Source organism: Artibeus jamaicensis, unplaced genomic scaffold (assembly GCF_021234435.1).
Source record: "Artibeus jamaicensis isolate MK-2021 breed Jamaican fruit bat unplaced genomic scaffold, CSHL_Jam_final contig_465, whole genome shotgun sequence".
Lineage (NCBI taxonomy): Eukaryota > Metazoa > Chordata > Mammalia > Chiroptera > Phyllostomidae > Artibeus > Artibeus jamaicensis.
Window position 1 is genome coordinate 30,658,755 of NW_026521843.1, and position 21,334 is coordinate 30,680,088.

Sequence of the window (21,334 nt, forward strand, 5' to 3'; positions counted from 1 at the left end):
TTCCTTGGACTCAGACTGCCATTACGGAGGATGCAGGGATCCTGGAGTACTGAGACAGTTCTCCCTCCATGTATGGAGTCTTGGGCCACAGAACCTGAGCCCCAGGGCAAAGCATTGAAGTTACATCTGACATGAAAGTAAGATCACACTGCCTTATTAGGCTGCTCTGCACTCTGATAAATGCCTTTTATCAATAAGGCTATAAATATTGTATTTTTGTCTTATGCTTATTGTATTTTAGATATGAAGATTATCTTCTGATGCACAATAAATTTCCAACACATTTTCTTCTATGTGGGTGTTATCTAAAAATATGACATGAGGGAAAAACTGCTCCAGCAGGAGAATTTTTATGATTGGAATCTCTCATCTTTTCTACTTGAGAAGTTTATCATCACTTAATCTAAATGCATTCAGTTCATTTGAATCAAGGTTAATTATCTAGATTTGAATGACTCTTGAAAACCATACCTTTCTTTAAAGGTCCCTGGATATTATTTGTATTAAAAAAGATAAAGTACTAGGGTTTCCCAAATACAGTTTCTCTCCTAGAAAAATCAGCCCCTTTCAAATATGATTTCTCTTAGAAAAAATTTATTATTCCAATTATGAGTGTCTTTAGACATGCAGTAGCTTACTTACATTTTTGTGACTTCATTAAGTCCTCTGAAAGCTTGAGATGGAATTATGCTGATAGGGAGGTAGCCAAGTGATCTAGAAAAGAAAGAAGGAAAGCCAGGAGTTTACGATGTAACATTGGTGCCTTTTAAGTTCATGAATAAAATGCATGTGGGGTGTGTATGTGCATGTGAGACAACAGAGTTCTCAACAACTGAATTTAACTTGAGAATTCCAACTTACATCCGTAAAAAGATGCGTTATGACTTGTTCTTAGTCTATGGCAGTGTGGGATTTTTGGATTAATATCTTGAACTTCGGGATCAGACACACCCAGCTTCAAATCCTTACTCTCTCTCTACCTGGCTCTGTGACCCTGAGCGTGTTATTTAAGCACTCTGTTTCAGTTTCTTCATTGACAAAACAAATAATAATTCCAATTTCAGAGGGTTGTTATGATGATTAATCAAGAAAATGCATTTAAAGGACAGGGCTTGGTACTAGGTAAATAGTTAATACGTTGTTCTATAGTGGCCCCATAGGTTTGGCTGGGAGGATGGAAAAGAAGCTTTCTTGGGTAGAGTGAAGAAATGAATGATGAAAATACAATGGGAAATCAGGCAGAAAGGAGAAGGGAAGATTCGCTGAAAACGTGGTCTGTCCCCTCCAGGCAGCCCATTTCAATATTGTCCCGAGAGCACTTGCTAATGTGGTTAAATCACAGAGGCATCTCATGCCATTTTGGGGGAGCATCTATAGAGCATTTCCTTCAGACCCTTACTTATATCCAAAAAACAATGTAAGTGTTCTTGAATTGAGACAAAAATCATGTATTACATAAGACTTGAGAATAGAGTGATTACTTGGCAACAGCAAGAACCAGAACACGATGATGTATGAGTGATAAAGGAACGTGGGGTTAAGATAAATCAGGAGAAGGTGTCTGCTAGGAATGAATGTTCAACCACCATTTATTAAGCATCTACAATGGTTCAGAGTTTTAGATCAAGGGCTGGCAGAGAGAAGGGGGGTGGAGCAAGACATTTCAGGTGGGACATGAATATCATGAGTATGAGAACAGAGGTCAGAGTTCTGCCTTGGTCTTCATGTGTCTGTGCAGCAGAGGCTGCCTTAGCTTCTAGAAAAGAACACCTCTGTGATGTGCAGATTTGAGTCAGTGAGATGTCTTGTATCTCTGGGAGAGACTTGCTGCTGGTGTAAGGTGCTGTGTAGTGATGCACAGCCACCTCTAACCTTGTTATGTACACTCGACAATGGAGTGAGGTGGGGAATTCCCCTTCAATAGCAGAAGAAACTGGGTCACAAAAAGAGTAATTTGAACAAGGTAACATGACTAAGCAGGCTGAGACCAAATGTCCTGTCCACTGTTCAATATTGGGCTTAAGCATGGGATTCCTAACTGACTTTCTCTTTGTTTCTTGTTTCCCTCAACTATATTGAGGAATTATTGACAAATATAATTGCATATATTTAAGATGTACAATGTGATGATTTGATATACACATTCATTGTGCATGACTACCAAGATAAAGATAATTAACATGTCCCTCACCTCACATAGTTAACTCTTTTTTGTATGTGTGGTGAGAACACTTAAGATAAACTCACAGCACCTTTAAAGTATACAATACTGTGTTGTTAACTATAGTCACCATGCTGTGCATTGGATCCTCAGAACTTACTCTTCTTATAACTGATATAACTTTGACCTAGTCTCTCCATTTTTCTCTCCTCCCGGGCCCTGGCAACCATTCTATTCTCTGTTTCTATGAAATCCACTTTAAAAACATTTTTTTAAGTGCACATAAAAGTGATATCATACAGTGTATGTCTTACTCTGTCTGGCTTATTTCACTAAGCACAATGTCCTTCAGGTTCATTCTATGTTGTTACAGATGCCACTTTTCCTTCTTTTCTTTTTATGGCTGGAAACCATTCATTCCATTGTGTGTGTATATACACTTATGAGGTCTGTCCAGAAGGTATCCAGCCATGTAATATGAAAAATAGACATTTATTGAAGGTGCAAGATATAAGAAACATTGTACATAGGACAATAACACCTTGGTCACCTTCAAGGTAGGCACCTTGGGACTTCACACAGTTCTCCCAAGGTCTCTTCCACTGTTCAAAACACTCTGCAAAATCCTTTGTTGGAATCACTATTAGCTGCCTTGTCATATTTTCCTGAATCTCCTCAATAGTCTGAAATCTCTTTCCTTATGAAGGTGATTTTAGTTTTAGGAAAAGCCAGTAGTTTTTGGAATCCCCAGGTCAGCTTCTAGTTCTCGCACTGTCAGTCGCTGATCTTTGTTGATTGCAGCCTGTACACGTTCAACAGTCTCAGGTGTTCTGCTTGTTGCAGGCCTTACAGAATGTGGATCACTTTCAACAGATTCTCGACCATCTTTGAAGCGTTTGTGCCACACTTTTACTTGTGCTGTTAGTACCTAAATGCCTCATCCCTAAAAGCCTTCTGAGTCATCCAAATAGTTTCTGAGGAGAAATATCCAAGCTTAGTGCAAAATTTAATGCAGATTCATTGCTCTTCTTGGTCAGTCATTGTGAATGTGATGACCGTATAGCACATGTGCTCATTCAATGGCTTCTACCTCCCCCACTGACTAGTACGGCGAAGTTGTCATTTTTCACACACGTGTGTTCCAGTCCACTCTCCTTGGCTGCCAGGTTACATCGATGTCATGCAAACTGTTCTTGTTATATTAATGAAGGACATTTAGATTATTTCCTTATCTTGGCCATCATGAATAATGCTGCAGTGAATGTGAGAGTGCAGATATCGCTAAAGATAGTTACTTGATTTCCTTCGGATATATACCCAGGTAACCCACTTTCTTTCAGTGAGCATGGTGGAGGGGCAGGTCTGTAACCTTGCTGATCTTGAGAGAAGGCCTGTCTCGATATTCCTCCTGCAAAGCATCTCACCAACAGTTCCTCTCTTGGGGATAATGCAAAGAAATTTTATTTCAGAAAAATTCATTCACTCAACAGTCTCTTAGAGATGGTACAATCTTGAGGAAGTAATCCAAACCTGGTCCTCTGAATCTATTCCTGAAGACAGTCCCTCAAGCACTTTGTTCAATACCCAAACTTATTTAACAGGGCATCCAAGAAGAACAGGGACTGTAGGGGAGAAATATTCTTACGCTGGCATGTTTGTTTCCTATATTTCTTCTGGAATCATGTCTGCTTGGCTTACTGATTAAAAACACAGTTTTATTGCTCTCTGCACTGCCAAGTCAATAAATTTCCAGAAGAGGAAGCTGTGTTCTACTGTACCCCATGCAACATCAATAAAACTGACAGCCAAATTCTGATTCCAGAATCGTTATTGCTGGGGATAATGCAGTGCAGAACATATTTGGGAGAGTGTTTACATAAAAGCTTCAACTGAACCCTTCAGAGCCATTTATATGCAAATGGAGCCCAGAAGCTGGAGCTCTCAGCAGGCAGTCTCCTCCTCCAACACGGGGCACAGCGTGGCTCTCCGAAGAGCAGTTTGGCTCAGATTTGACCAGGGAAGTTGTTTGAGCTTTTGATTGATGTAGGGATGAGGGATGAGGAGCAAAGGTCAGGCAGAAGTGAGAGAAGCAGTAGATCAGGCACTGGCTGTCCCCAGTGACTACGGAACAGTCCTGGTGCAAGATGAAATTTTGCAGTTGATGTTGATACTGCAGAACAGGAAAGGCAGAGTGATTGAGTCCCAACCATAAAAGAGTCACTGAGTGAACAGCAGGGAGATACGCGGATGTGGACAGGGCAAGATAAAAGCCTGGGGGCCAGAGAATGGGGAGAGAGGCTGGGTGAGGCAGGAGCGCTGAGCTTTTCACAACAGATGTATTCTCTTGAAGCCATGTGGAAAATATGGTTCTATGAATCCCAAACCGGGTTTTTTCACTGACTTATATTTTTATTTTAGAGATGTCATGTCTTTATTGCTGATATATCTTCAATTGGCTGCAGTTCCTAAGCATTCAAGTGTCCGTTTCCTGTACTTAAACTTGTTCACATGGCCCATGATTTGTTCATAATCATTTGAATGTACTTCCTTTAAGGCACTCTATTTCTTGATGGATGCTTCTGTGATTCTTTCCATGAAGCCAGAAACTTTTAGCAATGTGATTATCTTAATTACCCTGCCGTTCTACTCCTGCATACGTCCCAGAGAAATTCTCACACTGAAACTTAAGGGCAACCACACAAGGATTCTTCTTCACAGCCTGTGGCACTGGGGGTGGGGGGGAGGCATGCTGGGTGTGCACTACTGAGTGAGACAATGGTAAAATGTGGACAGTAGACACCTAACTCATTGCTCAGCAGTTGGCAGTGGGAGTGGAAAGACACACAGGGCAGCATGTGTTAATCTTAGAATCATGGTACTGAGAGAAAAAAGTAAGAAATTAATGATATATATAAAATACTACTAGCAGAATTAAAATACCTGCCCATCAACTGTAGACATTTTAAAAGAGAATATATAAATATACATTAGGATGGATGCTCCATGTGAGTCAAAAGGAAGTGGAAGGGGATAAAGTAAATTACTAAAAACAGAAAGAGACTTTGAATGGACCAAAGATAATGTTACTTATATGAAGAAATATGATCAACTTAACCCTATGTTCCTATGAGACAAATGGAAAAGAAAAAACATTATATTTTTATGTATTGAGTTCTTCCCTCACTCCCCTCTCTCCTTCCTTCTTCCTTTCTTATTTTTTTTTTGAAGTTAGGTCTACATGTATCCAAAATTTTTGTGAACTTCAGGAACTCTTGTGGAGAGGTCTAGTCAGTGTCATTAGGTATAGAGTAGAAGCCAAGGAGAACTGGAGAAAAAGGGCCAAAGGCAAGGACAGTTTGGCAACTCTGCTGTCTAGGGTCAACAAAGGCATGAAAGCTATGCATAAAGCAAAGAAAAATAAGAGAGACAGCACCTGTTCTGTCTCAGAGAGAGCAGCACTTCCAAACTGCGCGTCATCTCAGATGGGTGGTAGAGAGCCAGGGTTAGTGGGCAGACGGGAGTTTGAACTTGCAGGGTAGGGAGTTCTCTCTGCCTCTTGAAAAGTGAGATGGCTGTGGAAGAATATGGCTGGGAAACCAGGTAGCTGCTTACATTTACACAGTCCTCTGTACAGTTTTAAACTTTGATGTCTACATGAATGAGTGATCTAACATAGGTGACACATGGATTATGGCCAAATCCCGCCTTGCCCAAGTGCCTTTGGCACAGATGTTGAAACGAATACTTAGATCGAATGATAAAGACTGACTTAGTTTCATCATTTCTGGAACCTCCATTTATTCAAGAATCCTGCCTGCAAGTTCCTCAATCCTTCCAGTTATGAAGCTGAAGTAGAAGTAGTCTCTATTCCTTAGGATTAGAATAAAGCACTCACCCCATTTTTGGGATCGTGGAATTGGTTATGACTCTGGTGATGGTCTGTGTCTCTCTGCATTGTCTACATTAAGCCCAACAATATTTGGAGCGTAGGAGTGTGCTTGCAGTGCCTTGGCTTATACCTGCGTCCCCCCATACCATGTTGGTGCTTGTTTTTGCCTTGATTCCTTATCTTGTAGCTTGTCTTGTTTTCCCAGACTCCATCTAGGAATGGAGGCCCCACCCCACCTTCTTCTCAAAAGCAGAACGAAACAAAATCCCTGTAACCCTGTATCTCAGCCCCTTAGAGGAGCCAAGACAGACTGATGACCCAAACAGTTCCTGGTTGCTATCCGGTTAGGATCAATGTAATTTCTTTCACTGCTGGGTTCTGACTTTTAAACTGGGCCCCCTGACACAGATGGGGACCTTGTGTAGGGTGTACCCAGTGCAGCTGGGTTTCCTATAGTGTATGCTGTGGTGAGCTGCCAAAATCACCCTTTAGCACTGAGGCACTCATTACCCCAGCACATGGGAGAGTGGGCAGCTAAAACTTTCAGCTCAGTTGCTTTCCTGGAGTTATCCACAGCCCCAAATCACCACCTCAAACAAGATCACATCTTCTTTCCTGGGCAGCCCACATCCAGTGACTTGTCAATTCAGTCTCAAGATTGGACTACTTAGAAGGACTATTCTGCCTTCAGAGCTTCTTCCCATCAACTCTTGCACCTGGGTGCCTGACTCAGGCCCCTTCCCAGCTACCCCTAATTGCCAAGCACCCAGAGCACCATGTGTCAGCGCCCAGAACCAGAGACTTTGCTTACAAATAAACCCCATCACCTTGAAGAGGGTGATTCCACATTATTAGGTCCTCCCTAATAGTTCCTAATGTCTCTTGAGTACTCAAGGGCGGGCCTTGAGCCCCTCTTCTTTTTCTCTTCTGAGTTTAATAACACAGATGGCCTTCAAAGGAGCTAATCTGCCTAGTTTACTGGACTATTAACCCTAAAAACAAAGTTAGTTGGAGAGCTTCAGAGTTCAGATGGCTCTGTGTTCCCCTTCAAGGAAACCCAAGATTTGGAAGTCCTTGCTTACAAAACTTATCGATTGGGAGACATTTGCATTATCAAATGGCTCTTTTTTCTATGAAAGGATTCCATGCAAGGTTCCCTTAAATAGCAAACTCTCTAGGTGAATGGAAAATATGGTTCAGTGGGTACACTCTCTCCTTTTAAAGATGGGCAAAGCATAAAACCAATAACAAACATAGGTTCTCCATTTCCCCTTGGCTTTTAAGAGCTTAGAATGCACAGATGGTTTCCAGGGCAGAGCCACTTCTGAGGCCCACAGGCTGAGCAGGGTCAGAGAGAGATGAGAGCCTGGGAAGAAATGCAATACCAATCTGGAGTCTTCAAAGCCTGGGTAAGGTCTTTGGTCATTTTGCTGGAGCTCTCACCTTTCCTTCTGTTACCAGTGGTGTTAGGTCTTGGTTCTTGAGTTCAACAAAGAAAGAATTCAGAGCCAAGAACTCTAGCGCAAGAAGAAGTTTAATTAGCAAGCAAAGCGAAAGTACACTAAAAAAACAAAAAAAGAATTGAGCCAGCTGCTCAGAGAGCTTCCCTGGCCTTTTAGAAAGAAAGTCACAGAGGTAGAAGAAAGCCAGCTGAGCTGTGTGGACTCAGGAAACGAGTTACAGAGGCAAAAGGAGGGGCCTTGGAAACAGGTTCAGGGGGTTAGTCCACAGGGGCGAGCTACTGCTGCCTGCTGCTCCCTTAGATGCAAGTCTCATGGGGACACTTAGAGCTTAGGAGAAAGAAAGCAAAGATACATAACTAGAAGGCATGGGCATACTCTAGAAAGCGTGTGTGCACTGAGTCCTTTGTCTTAAGTGTGTTTATCTGCTTTCTAAAGGTGGGAATTTTAGGGAAGTTCTCAGGGGAAGATCTCAGTGTTGTAGAATATTTATCAGCTTTCCAGATGTGTCCTTTAATATGTGGATTCATCAAAATGAGCCTCTAGGGCTAGGGACACGCCCCTACTGATTGGTCAGTGATTGGTCATTGAATCTGGCCCTGATGCCAGCCATGGCATCTCTTTGTCTGGTTTTGCTGCTTTTCTGGGATGAGAGCTGAAATAAAACTGAGGCCTGGATGTTATCTCTGGTTTGACCAGAATTCTCTCTTTGTGGTCAACAAACCTGAGGCTTTGTTCCTAAGATTATTTGATGCTGGTCAGAACCTCATTGTTCTGAGGGCTTAATGCTTGAGGGAGGGAGTGGCCGTGCAAGAGAGAAGGAGGCAGGTGAGTTAGGATGCTGGATGAGGCCAGTTTGAATCAGCTCTGTGTCTCAAGTTCCCCATTCTACTTGCCAATGAATTTTCCTAGCTTCATACTATGCTCCCTCACTTCTGCCCAGCATGGCAGAAGTGAAATACATTTATTCGTTTCCCTCTAATTGTTTAGAAAAGCCATCTATATTATTGATTTAGGAAAGCTACACAAACATCCATTCATCTTTTACAGATGATTAGTTTATTGTTGGAGCTACACATTCTGAATTTTAAAATACTACAAAATCAAAGGGAGGGAAAAAGAGAAAAATCAAAGATGGTCAAAGGTTTTTTGCCTAATGAACTAATTGAAATGGGAGGGAGGAGCATTACCTTATCTAAAATCAAAAGAATGTTAATGTTCTTGTATTTATTATAAAATACCTTGTTCTACATTTAACAGAGACTTAAGAATTTTTGTATTCTTTTCAGTGCTGTTCAGTAATTACAATAAACTTGCTTTCATCTTGGAATGAAATAAAATTGCTTTCCTCTTTCCAAATAATTTTAAATCTTCACGATTTCAAATGCATTGATTTATTTGGCAATTTATTACTGGGTATGTCTTCATTGGTTGGCCTCTTGTCTTTAGCATTTACCTTGAGGGAGCTGAAACTTCAGTGTTAACTGAAATATGAAGTCAGTAGAGATGGACATCCAATATGGTAAGTTATACATCAGAAAATTTTGGAACATGCCTTAAAAATACATCTAGGTAGTTTTGATTATTGTTTGACCACCTTTAAGCACCTGCCTTATTAGGCTCATGGAATCAGAGTGAAAGGGCCACTCTTCACTTTACAAATGAAGAACCTTACATGAGGAAAAATGAAATGACTTCCCTGAAATCATGTGGCAATTCAGTGGCAGATCTGGATTGGAACACAGGTTACTTCATTCCTGGTCCAGCGCTCTGTCCTTCACTAATCAAATCACATCAGTACTCTTCCTTTGGGGGTTCGTTCATACACCTTGCTACGTGATCCCCTGGTTCTTCTGTGACAACCTAGCCTTCTGATGGAGTCATCAGCTTCTCGATGGCACACGCTCACAGTCTTCAACATCAAAGATGCAGCTCAAATTCCTCTTCCTCCATGAGGCCTACCAGCCTGGTTTCCCTTTCTCTCCTCAGTTCTCAGCACTTAATAACTACGCAGGTATTGTTTTCAATGCACTGTTATCTGAAATTGACCAGATGCCCTGTGTGAACATCTCTTCTGTTCTACCATTAGGCACCCAGTCTCTGGTAGATTCTGCCTCACACAGCTCTTGCTTCTAGCCCCTTTATTCCTTTCCCATTGCCACTCTTCTTGGCCTTCCTTTTCTCCACCTTGACTATTCCATGCTCCCCAAATTGGTTTCCTCTCACCCTGTCCTGGGTTTCCCTTCTCAGTCTAGATTAACCTTCCTGCCACCTCCTACCGTGTCACCCTTCTACTCAGATATTGACAAATGTCTCAGCCTTGCACTCCGGGGCCTCCAGATAAAGGCCCAAACTTCATTTGTCAGTCCTATCACCCACTGTTCCCCTCATATACCCAGAACACTGAACTTGTGCTGAGCACCTGAAATATGGCCAGTCCAAACCGAGGTGCATGGGAAGTGCAAAATACACACTAAACGTTGAAGACTGGCAAGAAAAAGAATGGTAAGTATCTCATCAGTAATTCTTATATTGATTGCATGTTGAAATAATACTATTTTGTACATATCAGATTAAACAAAACATTTTATTAAAACTGATTGCACCTGCCCTGGCTGGTGTAGCTCAGTGAACTGAGTGCTGGCCTGTGAAGCAAAGGGTCGCCGGTTGGATTCCCAGTCAGGGCACATGCCTCGGTTGCAGGCCAGGTCCCCAGTGAGGGACCCATGAGAGGCAACCACACATTGATGTTTCTCTCCCACTCTTTCTCCTTCCCATCCCCTCTCTAAAAATAAATAAATAAAATATATATTAAAAAAACTGATTGCACCTTTTCAAAGCTTTTTAAATGTGGTTATTAAAAAATAAAAATTACCCATGTGACTCACATTATATTTCTACTGGACAGCGCCTCCCTAGACACTCCAGACTGCTGTGCTTCCTGAACTGGCCTCACACTTTTTGGCTTTCAGTCACCCTGTCTCCACTGTTTGGCACAGCCGCACTTCTCTGCTGGTCATATTCTACGTGGTTGAAGGGTTCTCTCAGGTGCCCTGTTCTTTAGGGAAGGCGTCCTCACCATCAGCTGCATGCTTGCTCTCTGGAAGCAGCACAGTGGGGCAGTGAGGCCAGTCCCTGCAGCCAGGCCTCATTCCATATCTGCAAATGATGATGATACTAACTAACCCAGAGAGTTTTGACATTAAATTAGAAAATGTTTATATAACACTGCTACAGCGTCAAGCACAAGATAAGAGCTCAGTAAGTACTTCTAATTCACAGCTGCTTACTGTGAAAAATTCAAGCTACTCCACTTATGCTTAATGATAACTCTATTTCCTTGTCGGGGGTGGTGTAGGCTTCAGTACTTGGAGTGTACTCTTCAGTTTGTCATGGATCCTTAAGCTTATAAAACTGTGACTTGTCCCTGACATTTGACTACCTTCTTGTAATACATAGACAACTGAAAGGAAGGGTAAACGGTCCTAAGTTGGCCAACTTTCTTTTGGGTTCAGGTATCTATTATAGGCCTTCACTGATAGCTTTTAGAGAAATGATAAAAAAAACCTTTTTATTAAATATTTCAACTCTAGGGAGCACTCTGCAGAATTTACATTTGCTCATTGATTTAAAAAAGTCCACTCAGTTGGAACTTGCCCCTTGGAAAGTACAATTTGAGTGACTGCCCTCTAAGACAGCCATTCCAGAGTACCCAAGATGCTGCTGGGTATTTATGAATTATAATGTGAAGCAAGATGTTCAAGAAGATTCCTAGATAATGGATTTTCCAAGTCATTTGTGCTACAACTAAATTAAAAATATAAAGCCTCAAAGGAAAATGGTAAATACATCTAAGCTCTCACTCAAAACCCATTTAAAATTTTCTAAAAACACAAAGCAAAATGATCCAATCCTTATCCCCAAAACTAGAATTCTTCTAGCAATAATATAACATGACAAGAATAATTCTGGTAAATAAAACTACATGTTGAAGTCTTCCTGGGGGAATGTTGGTGTCATCTGTAATGATTTCTCAAAAATATTTTTTAGAAGTAGAGAATATTATGCTGTCAGGGCGGCAACATTGCAGATATGCTTCAGGAGCTCTTTCATTATAGGATTCTGTTCCAGACACAAACTTTTTTTTACTTTATTTTACTTTAATTTTTAGTGAGCCTGTGAAAGGTGGTTGCAACTGATACACCACATATTTTAATTAATCTGAGGATGGACTTGAAGTGCATGAAATTACCAGCATGGGTGTTTTCTGGCAGATACATTTATGGGGTTGCCTGGCTCAAAAATGCCCCCTTTTTTTAAGCATCTCATTGCTGATGGCATCAGGGTAGAAGCATCTACTGACTGTACCCATATGCTTCTGCCTTGGAGGCAGGGGAGAGGGGGGAGCCAATCAGATTCTCTCCTTGGGAATTTAAAACTGTAATGGACACACAGGAGTCTGTGGAGCTGATTCATTGTAAAAGTGGAATCTAGAAAGGAGTTCCCTGACCTTTTACTGCTAAAATGCCAGATTCTTGCTGGATCTTGCCCGCTTTCTTCTACCTCTTTATTCTTCTAGTAGATTTATCTCTTATGATTAAGTTTTTCAAAGTTGATTTCCGGTGCTTGCAAATGAGAGAAGTCTCCACCAGAGCCCTACCCAAGGTTTCTGGTGGAAGTGTCCCATCATCCCACTGGTGTTCCGTGGCACGGCCAGGGCATGTGCTGGTGGTCAGTGTGAGCAGAAGACCTAGAGTAGTGATTTTCCAGTGGCTTTTCTAGGCTGGTGTCAAAGGCCACGACTGACCTTACGGGACAGCTGTGTTAACTCAGCTGCCCTTTTAGAGAGTGAGGCTTAAAATACTATAGCTCAAAAGATATCTCTCCTGAAGTTTCTTGATTACTCTGGCTAGAAAGGATGGCTCCCTTCTCTGAATTCCTGTCGGATTTTGTTTATAACCTTTATCTGACTTTTATCACTTTCTATCGTTCCCTGTAGTCATCTGAAAACTGTAGCCCTCTCCCTCCTAGTTTGAAGACTGTCATTGGATCCTGTATGTTGACCTGTTCATTTCAGTATTTAGTTCCTGAGTGGTCAACAAATCTGAACGGAAGGGTTTTTGTTTTCAGCCTGAGGCTTAGGGATGGGAAATGGGGAAAAGAAAGCATGCAGAATGGGTTTGGATGCTCTCTCTGGGCAGATAGGAGTGAACAACTGAACGATAGAAAGTAGCCTATAATCAGGTGTTAGCTGGTATGTCTGAGGGGCAGCTCAGCCTGGACTGGAAAGACCAGCATATCAGATTCTAGGCAATAATGAGCTCTGCAGTTTTGGGATTGTAACTTATTACCCTTCGAGGCTGAGAAGACATAGTAGATCATTCTCTGTAATTAACAACTACCAGCAACTAGACTAGTCCAATAGGCTTGGTCCTGGATGATAGGAATGGACCGTTCAACCTCATATATGGGCTATGAGGCTGAACAGTAAATGCAGTCTTCTCTGCATGATCAGATGGTTACAATAGAACTTTGTAGCTATGTGAAACCTTTATTTCCTGGCACTTTTGGCTGTGCTGTCTTGTTTGTTTTCACCACAGTCAGACCCGCTGGGCAGGAATCATCACACGCCTTTTACAGACAACACAGGGGTTTTATCAGTAGCCTGAATCCATAATGTAAATTAGGGAGAACGGACCTGGTGCTAGAACTCAGGTCTGCCTGGTCTTCATCCTGGTCTTCGATCAATTCAGATAATCTGGGGGCTGTGTTGGACCCTGCCCGGTCATATACCAGAGCAGCCCCATCCCTGTGGGCTCAGAAATGCTGTCTGCTCTTGCTCATGAGATAGAATTAGAGACGCAGTGGTCACCTCATTTCATCAGAGTCAAGGATGATTCTGAATTTGGCTCAGGTGGCATTGCAGAGCCATGAGTTCAGGGCCACACAGAACAGCTGTGAAGGGTTTCCTGGCCAGGAGTGGGTTTTAGCTCCCAGTGAGGCAGAAGCTGGGAGTACATGAGGACCATACAGAGAAGTTGCTAGAAGCTGCCCACCAAGTCAGGGAGCCCACTTGTTTGGTGGGCGGGATTATTTTAATTCCCTTCTTTAAAAAATAGTTGGTGGGAGACTTGCTAAAATCTGCATTAAATGTGATTTTTCACACACCAAGCGGAGCTGCCAGAAGAGAACACATAAGCTCCCGTGGAGCCGGCCCCCTGGGCTCTGGGAGTGAGCGGCAGGGCCTGTCCCCACCACCGTGGCTCCACTGGCCGTAAGGGTCCTTGTCTGGGATCAGAGTTACCCACGGCTGAGACACTGTCTGGTGCAGCTACTCTGCGAGATTATGTTTTGGAAATAAAGCTTTCGGGCCTCATTTTAAGACATGAAAAGAAATGAAATTGAGGGGCTTGGGAAGAAGACAGAGATGGGTAAAGGAGCAGAGTTCAAGCCTTGAATTAATTTGACACTGCTTTTGAAATTTAAAAAAAAAGGCAAGAAAAAAGTCAAGGAATTATTGCTCTCCAAGGCAGGGGCTGGGTCCACTGCCAAAGGGGTCTGTATGCAAACCGTTTGGCTCTGCACTTCCACTGAGACTTTGGAAACTCTGTTGCTTGCTATTTAGTGTCTCTCTAGGGGCCATCATTCACTTTCCCCAAAAGGATGATTTTTAAGCTAATAAAATCTGGTTCTTGCAAAGCTTCCCCCAAGGAGCCTATTTATAGGCACAGCCATGTTTAAGAATTGCCTTGAAGTTTTAGCTGGGGAAGCTGAGTCAACTAAGGTTGAAGATCAACCACTACCTGGGGCCTTTGCGTTTTTGTGGGGTAGGGAGGTGGGACATGAGCTTCTGAATTCTGAGATTTTTTGGTCTGGCCAGGTTTAGGGAAGCTGAGGATAGGACAAACTGCCCTACTGGCATGAATTTGGTAGGCTTCCAGTCTGTCCTGTAGGCTCCTACCTGGTGTCTGGGCTGGAGATCCATGGGTCTCAATTCAGGCTGCCTCGGTGGTGGTTTTGTTTTAATGAATCCTGGGCTGGGGACTGATTTTTTTCCTAATTAGTAAATTTCATAGACCATAAAATTAAAATAATCTGTCTGGGGTATATTAATATAGGTAAGCCTTCAGTCTTGCCTTCCTGAAGCTTTCAAAGGACAGACCAGGGGGTCTGCAAAATCTGGGACCTAGATGTTGATGTAACACAGAAAACTCCTTCCAGTGCCCACAGCACCCTTGGTTTCCCTATTCTCTAGGATGGGGAATTTTTAAATGACATGCAGATAGGGTGCATGCTAATGAACACAAGTTTCCTTTTACATTGGTTCATGGCTGTTATCCCGCTGTCTCCTCTATCTGAGTGCCCTGTGTGTAGCTCAGTAAACAGTTTAACCATACTACCTGAGAAATTCTGGGAATCTTACACTATGGTGGGATATGTGCAAAAGTGTATGTAAGTCCAGGGAATTAAAGCAAGTGGGTATGTGTGCGTTGGTGGGTGGGGTACGTTGGGGGAAGCTTCATGGGGAAATGATGCCAAATCATGATTTTTGCTTAATGTCTTTGCAGTTAACTATCCAAGAATGATTTTGAAAGTTTATTAGTCAAGAACTACATATTGGAATTTTTTCTTTTTGCAGAAAAAGAAAAAAAATGAACAACTATCTGTTAATCTACTCAACTGTTTTTGGTGATATTATTTTCTTCCCTTTAAAAAATTCCCCCCAAAGAGCCTGAGAGAGTATAATAAGAGAAAAATCCATTCAACCTTATTCTGTGTTTCTCTAGTCTACCATAAGCTGTGGTTCTTCTACCTGGACTCTTCTTTCCTCTTCTTCTTCAAGGTTCAGCCTCATGTCCCCTGGCTTGTGAAGCCTTCCTTTGGAGATTTCAGCCCATAGTGATTGGTCTATTCTTGAATTTCCTTTGAGCCATGTTGCCTCTTTTCCTGTGTACATCAGTCTCTTGGGTATCTCTCCATGTAGACTGTGGACTCCTCAAGGTCAGGGACCACACACTCTTCCTATACATACCCCTACAACATTAAATACTATCCTGGACCCTGATTTCCACTGCAAGTGGAAGAAGGAGAAAGACATTTATGAAAGATGTCAGGATACTGACATCCTCTTCTGAAGCTGGACTCATGAGTACAGCACATTTTATCTTTCCAAAATCTCTGGATTGTCTTATAATACAGTCTAAAAGTTTAATCTTTGTTTAGTAGGAACAACATGCAAAAAATAAATTTCCATAATTATTATTAGCATTTTCTTACTAACAGATTTTTCAGAAGCTGTTTCTATATCAAGCAGATCAACCTTTCTGTTGTCATAGAGACAAAGATCTTTATATAACCATAGGCAAGGTGAGATTTTTTTTTCTTTCCCTTCCAGTTGTCTGGAACTAATAAGAAAAAGAAAGAAAAAAAATTAAATCATTTTTTCTATTTTTTATTCCCCAATTAAAATGAGTGAAAAGTGGGAGGCTTTTTTTGCATCACATTTTAGATTTTAAATACCTAAGTTTTAATAAAATGTGGAAGGGTTGGAGAGATATGAAAAACTGAGCAATACCATCTTCAAAATTTGCAAGTAGTGGGCTTGTCAAGGACAAGCATTTATAATGCACAGTTCCCCTCCACCCTTTTAAATCAAATAGTGAATGTTGGTTGGAGGTCTTAAAAGATAGGACCAACAAGGCCTGAAATATAAACGAGTACCTACTGAGGGGCTGCTGACGAACTCTAAGGCGCTCCGTGGCATTGTCCTTCTCCAGCCCCCAGAACGGGTGTGCTCCTCTCCTCTCCTCTCTGCTGAGTGAATCCTGTGGATAACTTAGTGCAAGGCGACATCCCTCTTTTTCTGGAAGTCTTATCTCATAATTTCAGTTCTCTTCTTTTCCAAACTCCTGATAACTCGTTATTCATAACATTTGTCTGTCTTGTAGTTACCATTTACCATTTCATCCATTCATCATTAAGAAAATGAGGACTTCAGCACGAACCCATATACATTTCCTGTCCTTTACCTCAGTGTTTTTTAAAATACTTTTTAGATCATTTATTTATTTATTTTTAGAGATGGAAATGGAAGGAGAAAGAGAGGGAGAGAAACATCAACGGCCAACTGGGGACCTGGACCACGACCCGGGCACATGCCCTGACTGGGAACTGAACCAGCGACTCACAGGCTGGCGCTTAATCCACTGAGCCACACCAGTCAGGGCACCTTTTCCCAACCATTTTCTTGCCTCAGGACTCTCCCTGTTTTTTCCAAGATTAACCCTTTCCCTACAATCTAAGACTAATGCTCTCCACCCCCCCCACTGAGACCCCACTCCATTGAGTATTACTCCCACCCCTTGTATCATCAGTGCCTGGCCTCCATGACTTCCTCCCCCTCTTCTTCTTTAAAGATTAAAAAAAAAAAAAACTTTTCTCAATCTTGTTTATTTTCCACATGTCTTGGAGTTTGGGTTTTAATTTGATCACAGCTGCCTTTGCAGCAAATAGATATTGTGGATGTGTGTGGGGGGCAGGGCAGTGGGGACACAGAAGGGAAGTGTATGGCAGCAGGAAGTTCAAGACATACTTCTTGCTTTTCAGGAGGTTATGTGCTCGGTGGAGAGCAATAGCTTGGGTCTCACAGTTCAGCGTGCATTAGAATCACCTGGGGAGTTCATTAAACCCGACCGCAGGACCACACCCTCGGAGCTGCCGAGTCAGTGGACTGGGGCTGGGGCCCGAGGGTGCGCTTGCGACATTCCCCAGGTGATGCTCATGCTGTTGGTCTGGGACCACACTTTGAGCAACATCGCCTTGAAATGTTTACTCTTCTATTCTTTTTTAAAAGATTTTATTTTATTTAATTTTAGAAAGAGGGGAAGGAAGGGAGAAAGAGAGGGAGAGAAACATCAATGTGTGGTTGCCTCTCCAGTGCCTTCTACTGGGGACTTGGCCTGCAACCCAGGCATGTGCCCTGATTGGGAATTGAACCAGTGACCCTTTGCTTTGCAGGCTGGCACTCAATCCACTGAGCCACACCAGCCAGGCCTACCCTTCTATTCTTGTGAATCTCTTTGGTCATATTGATGCTGAAGTCACCACATCCTGATTAAAAAGTTACCCCATTTGGGCCTTTACTGGCCCCACCCCCATAGCGTTCTCACCTGAAGGATGAGGTCAGACTCAACTGTCCGATTCTCAGGAAGTCCAACCTTGTGAGGGGCAGCACACTTGTTGACCTAAGGGGTCTACATGTCTTGAGAAGATGCTCCTGGTGTGGGTGCCAAGATAGTGCGTGTGAAGAGAGGGAGTTAATGATTTTGCAGAACCCCACAGGGATGGCAAACGGCTTCAGGGCCTGGACAACCAGCTCCTTTTTGAGAGGGAGACTAGCCAGCTTTAGCATGCCGGCAGTTCTTACCTTGTCTCACACCCCACCCTCAAACCTAATCAGCCCTTAAAATTTTTTTAAGGGACTCTCAGCTTCTTGAAACTGTGGGCAACAAGAAAATTTTTGTTTCCTTTTGTTTTCTCACTTTAGTCTTCTCTAGGGAATAGATTCTCTCCCAAGGCCACCATGGCCGTGGCAGCAAGAATTGTTGAGTGATCTCAGGAAAAAGCTGAGTCTGAAAGGAGCTGGGACTCGGTGTACTTCTTCTCCCTGCCTCCCATTTGGGGGGGGGGGTGTCTACTGTCTACTCAGTGCCAACTTTGGGAAAAATTATATATGTGACGGGGTAATTTTTTTACTAAGAAAGCAAACATAGAAAGATCATTAACAGATGACGTGTCTTTGCTACTCGTTAGCTGTGGGACCTTGGGTGGGTTATTGCATCTCTTTGGATCTCAGTGTGCCATAATTCGTATGATGAGTACCAGGTGAGAGAGACAGGCAGTTAGTGGCACAATCATTCATGAGAGCAAGATGAGAGGCTCGTCAGAGAAGGACAAGGGCTGGGACTTTGAAGGCAAGTTCCATAGATTTGTTGATTGATTGAAACATTCTATCATCATGGTCCTCACCTTCAGGGAATTGAGCTGACAAGGTAATTAATGGAAACTAATTAATATAAACCCCTCAACCTTTAAACTGTATCTGTCAACCACAAATATTCACTGAAGGCCACTAACTCTTCTAGGGGAAAAGTCCAGACTCTCAGGAGGGAGGGCACTCCCCTCAGTGAAGTGGGCCTTGGACAGACTGCTGGGACCCAAGGAATTTGGGAGGGGCAGGGAGTGTCTCTTTCCTCCCCCAGCGTGGAATTGTACCACCTCTACTTCTTAGAACATAACAATTAAACCTCCACCAACCTGTGCCTTTCGGAGACTTTCAGAGCACTACTATTCTTTTGTTTTATCTTCTAACAACTGTATTGAAATGTAATTCGTACATCACAAAATTCACCCATTTGTAGTGTACAATGCAATGGTTTTCAGTACATTCATGGAGTTGTGCTCCCATCACCACCATTTAGTTTTAGATCATTTCTGTCGCCCCCAAAACCTGCTTCCATTAGCAGTCACCATGCCTGTGTTGCAACCTGGCAACTCCTAGTCGACTTTCTGTGTATCTGGACATTTCCTATAAACAGAATCATATTATGTGTGGTACCTTTTTCTAAACTGAACAAAGGAGAGTGGGTAAGACTCTGATACATTAAAGGCCCCCCTTCTCCTCTTTACTCTATCACATCAGGAAACAACTTCCTCCACCTGCCTGCAGTCGTGAGTGTGGAGGTGGTGCAGGTGTGCCCCAGGTGGGACCCGAGGGCTTAGGTTGATTAGGCCTTGACTGAAATACAAGTAAGCACGGGACAGGGTGGAGCTCACTAAAGTGTAGGTGTGCCCTGGATAGGGGAGGCAGCTTCCCAACAGCCTGCGTTCAGGTCGCTCCGGCCATAGGGCCTGAACACTTCGTTCCTAGAGGACCACAGGGCGACAGGGGTCACAGTAACCTTCACCAACCTGGCAGACCCAAGGTTCAAAGACCACACAAGATTCTCCTGGAAGAGACAGCGGTTGACTGAGGAGCATCAGCCACCCTGTTCCCTTTGGCTTCTCGGTAGTTCCGCACCCCCTGCTGTGGCCGCAACCAAGGAGAAAGAGGGGACCTGGGGCTGCTAGGGGCTGGAGGCTGTGCCAGCTGGTGGGGCCCAGATCCAAGGTGCGGCACAGGATGGTAAAGACCTCACGCTTTGGCTTCTCTTCACCCTAAAAGGAGGTGAGTTTTGATAGGATGAATGGTCTTCCTTCAAGATTCCAGGTAAAGGGGAACAAAGAGTATGGTGGCAAGGTGGCTAGGAGCAAGTGAAGGTCCTAGGGTGGGGGCACATACTCACAGTTGAGTGAGGCCAGCCAGCGGGCCAGGACAGCGCAGGGCGCCATCGGGCGGGCAGCTGCAGGGCGCGGGACAGTGCACCCGGCTCAGCGCCTGTGGCAGCGCGGGAAGCGGCAGCAACAGCAGCGCCAGGAGCAGCCAGAGCTTTGGGAACGGCCGCCCCATGGTGGAAGAGCCTGAGGATGGGCTCTTGCAGCTGGGCGGGTGCCCTTGACAGCCCTGGAGTGCAGCCCGCGCCCCTCTCCCCGCCCCTAGGTCTGTCCTCCCACCTCCTCCCTCCCGCCCACCTCTTCCCCGGTGGCGCTCCCTGCAGCTGAATTTCTGTTCTGTGACCCCCATCATCGCTTCCCCACTGCAGCTTTCCCTGGACTATCCTGTCTGCCACATCTGCAAACAGCCCCAGTTCTAGGAGGCCGAGTTGGTAATGGTGTGTGCTTTGGATGAGAGGTGGGGAGTTCTGAATTCTGGCCCTGGCTCTGCTGTGACTGTGAGTGTGAAGTTGAATGAGTTGTGTCACTCCCGCTAACCTCTCGGATTTCATCTGTGATGGGCCCACCCGTAATTGGTCGCTCGGAATCTGCCGAAGGGCGAAAGTGTGCAGCTGAGAAGCTCCTCTCCTTCAGTCTCAGCCCTAATTCCTTTCTCTTTCTTCCCCACCGTCTCCCTCCACACTCAAATTCTCTCTGTCCTCCCAACTTCCCCAGTCCTGTCTCAGTGTTCTGCTCGGAGTAACAGCTTTCCTCCTTGCGACCTGAGTCTGTTCTGATCTCCACTGTAAATGGTGATGTACTAGCGAGCAAAATACAGTTCAGATTAATTTTTGTATTCCTCTGGCTTTACAAGGTAAAGATTTGTTGAATGAATGAAACGGCTTTAGCAATATACAGCAGGTACTTAAATGGGAGGCTAAACTTCACAGCAAAGGAGCAGGTGTTAAAACAGAAAAGTGATGTCCCGAGAGGTTATGTGACTTCCCCAGAGCCCCGAGAGGTTATGCAACTTCCCCAGAGTCACACAGCTTGTAAGTAGCAGAAGCCTGTTTGAATCATGTCTATCACCTGTTTTCTCCCATCAGTGCAAAATATTACTGTATGATCTACATACCAAGGACTTTGAAAGGAGGCAGAATTTATGGTAAACCTGGGGATCCATAATTTCCCCTATTTAATTTAATCATTAAAACACTTTCCTGCCTTCCTTCCAAGGCCTCTATTTGGACTCTGGAAATCCTGGAAGACTTTTTGGAAGAGCTGGATTTCGAGAGCTGGGAAGGTATCAAAGACTGTACAGACAGGAAGTAAAAACAGTTTCCTTTCTTCTGTGCTGAAGCTAGCTCTCCCAGGCAGACTGGCTCAGCGACCAGTCTCTGGTCTCTTGGAGTCTTTTGCCCAAGGAAGGCAGAGTTTTAAAAGGTTATTTAAAGAAAATCATTGGGCTTTGCTAGATGACAGCATTGTGCTAGATGATATGAAAAACAAAGC

General features: G+C 43.5%; 1 protein-coding gene across 1 annotated transcript in view; it reads right to left on the reverse strand.

The window, feature by feature from the left end:
• LHCGR (luteinizing hormone/choriogonadotropin receptor) overlaps window positions 1-20,018 on the reverse strand; it is a 51,613-nt gene extending 31,595 nt beyond the window's left edge. Inside the window, exons 1-2 of the mRNA XM_037161240.2 lie at window positions 19,855-20,018; window positions 643-714 (exon numbers count right to left, since the gene is read on the reverse strand). Of these exons, the coding sequence (XP_037017135.2) occupies window positions 643-714; window positions 19,855-20,018 (236 nt within the window). The remainder of the gene's footprint in view (window positions 1-642; window positions 715-19,854) is intronic.
• Window positions 20,019-21,334: the final 1,316 nt, after the last annotated feature.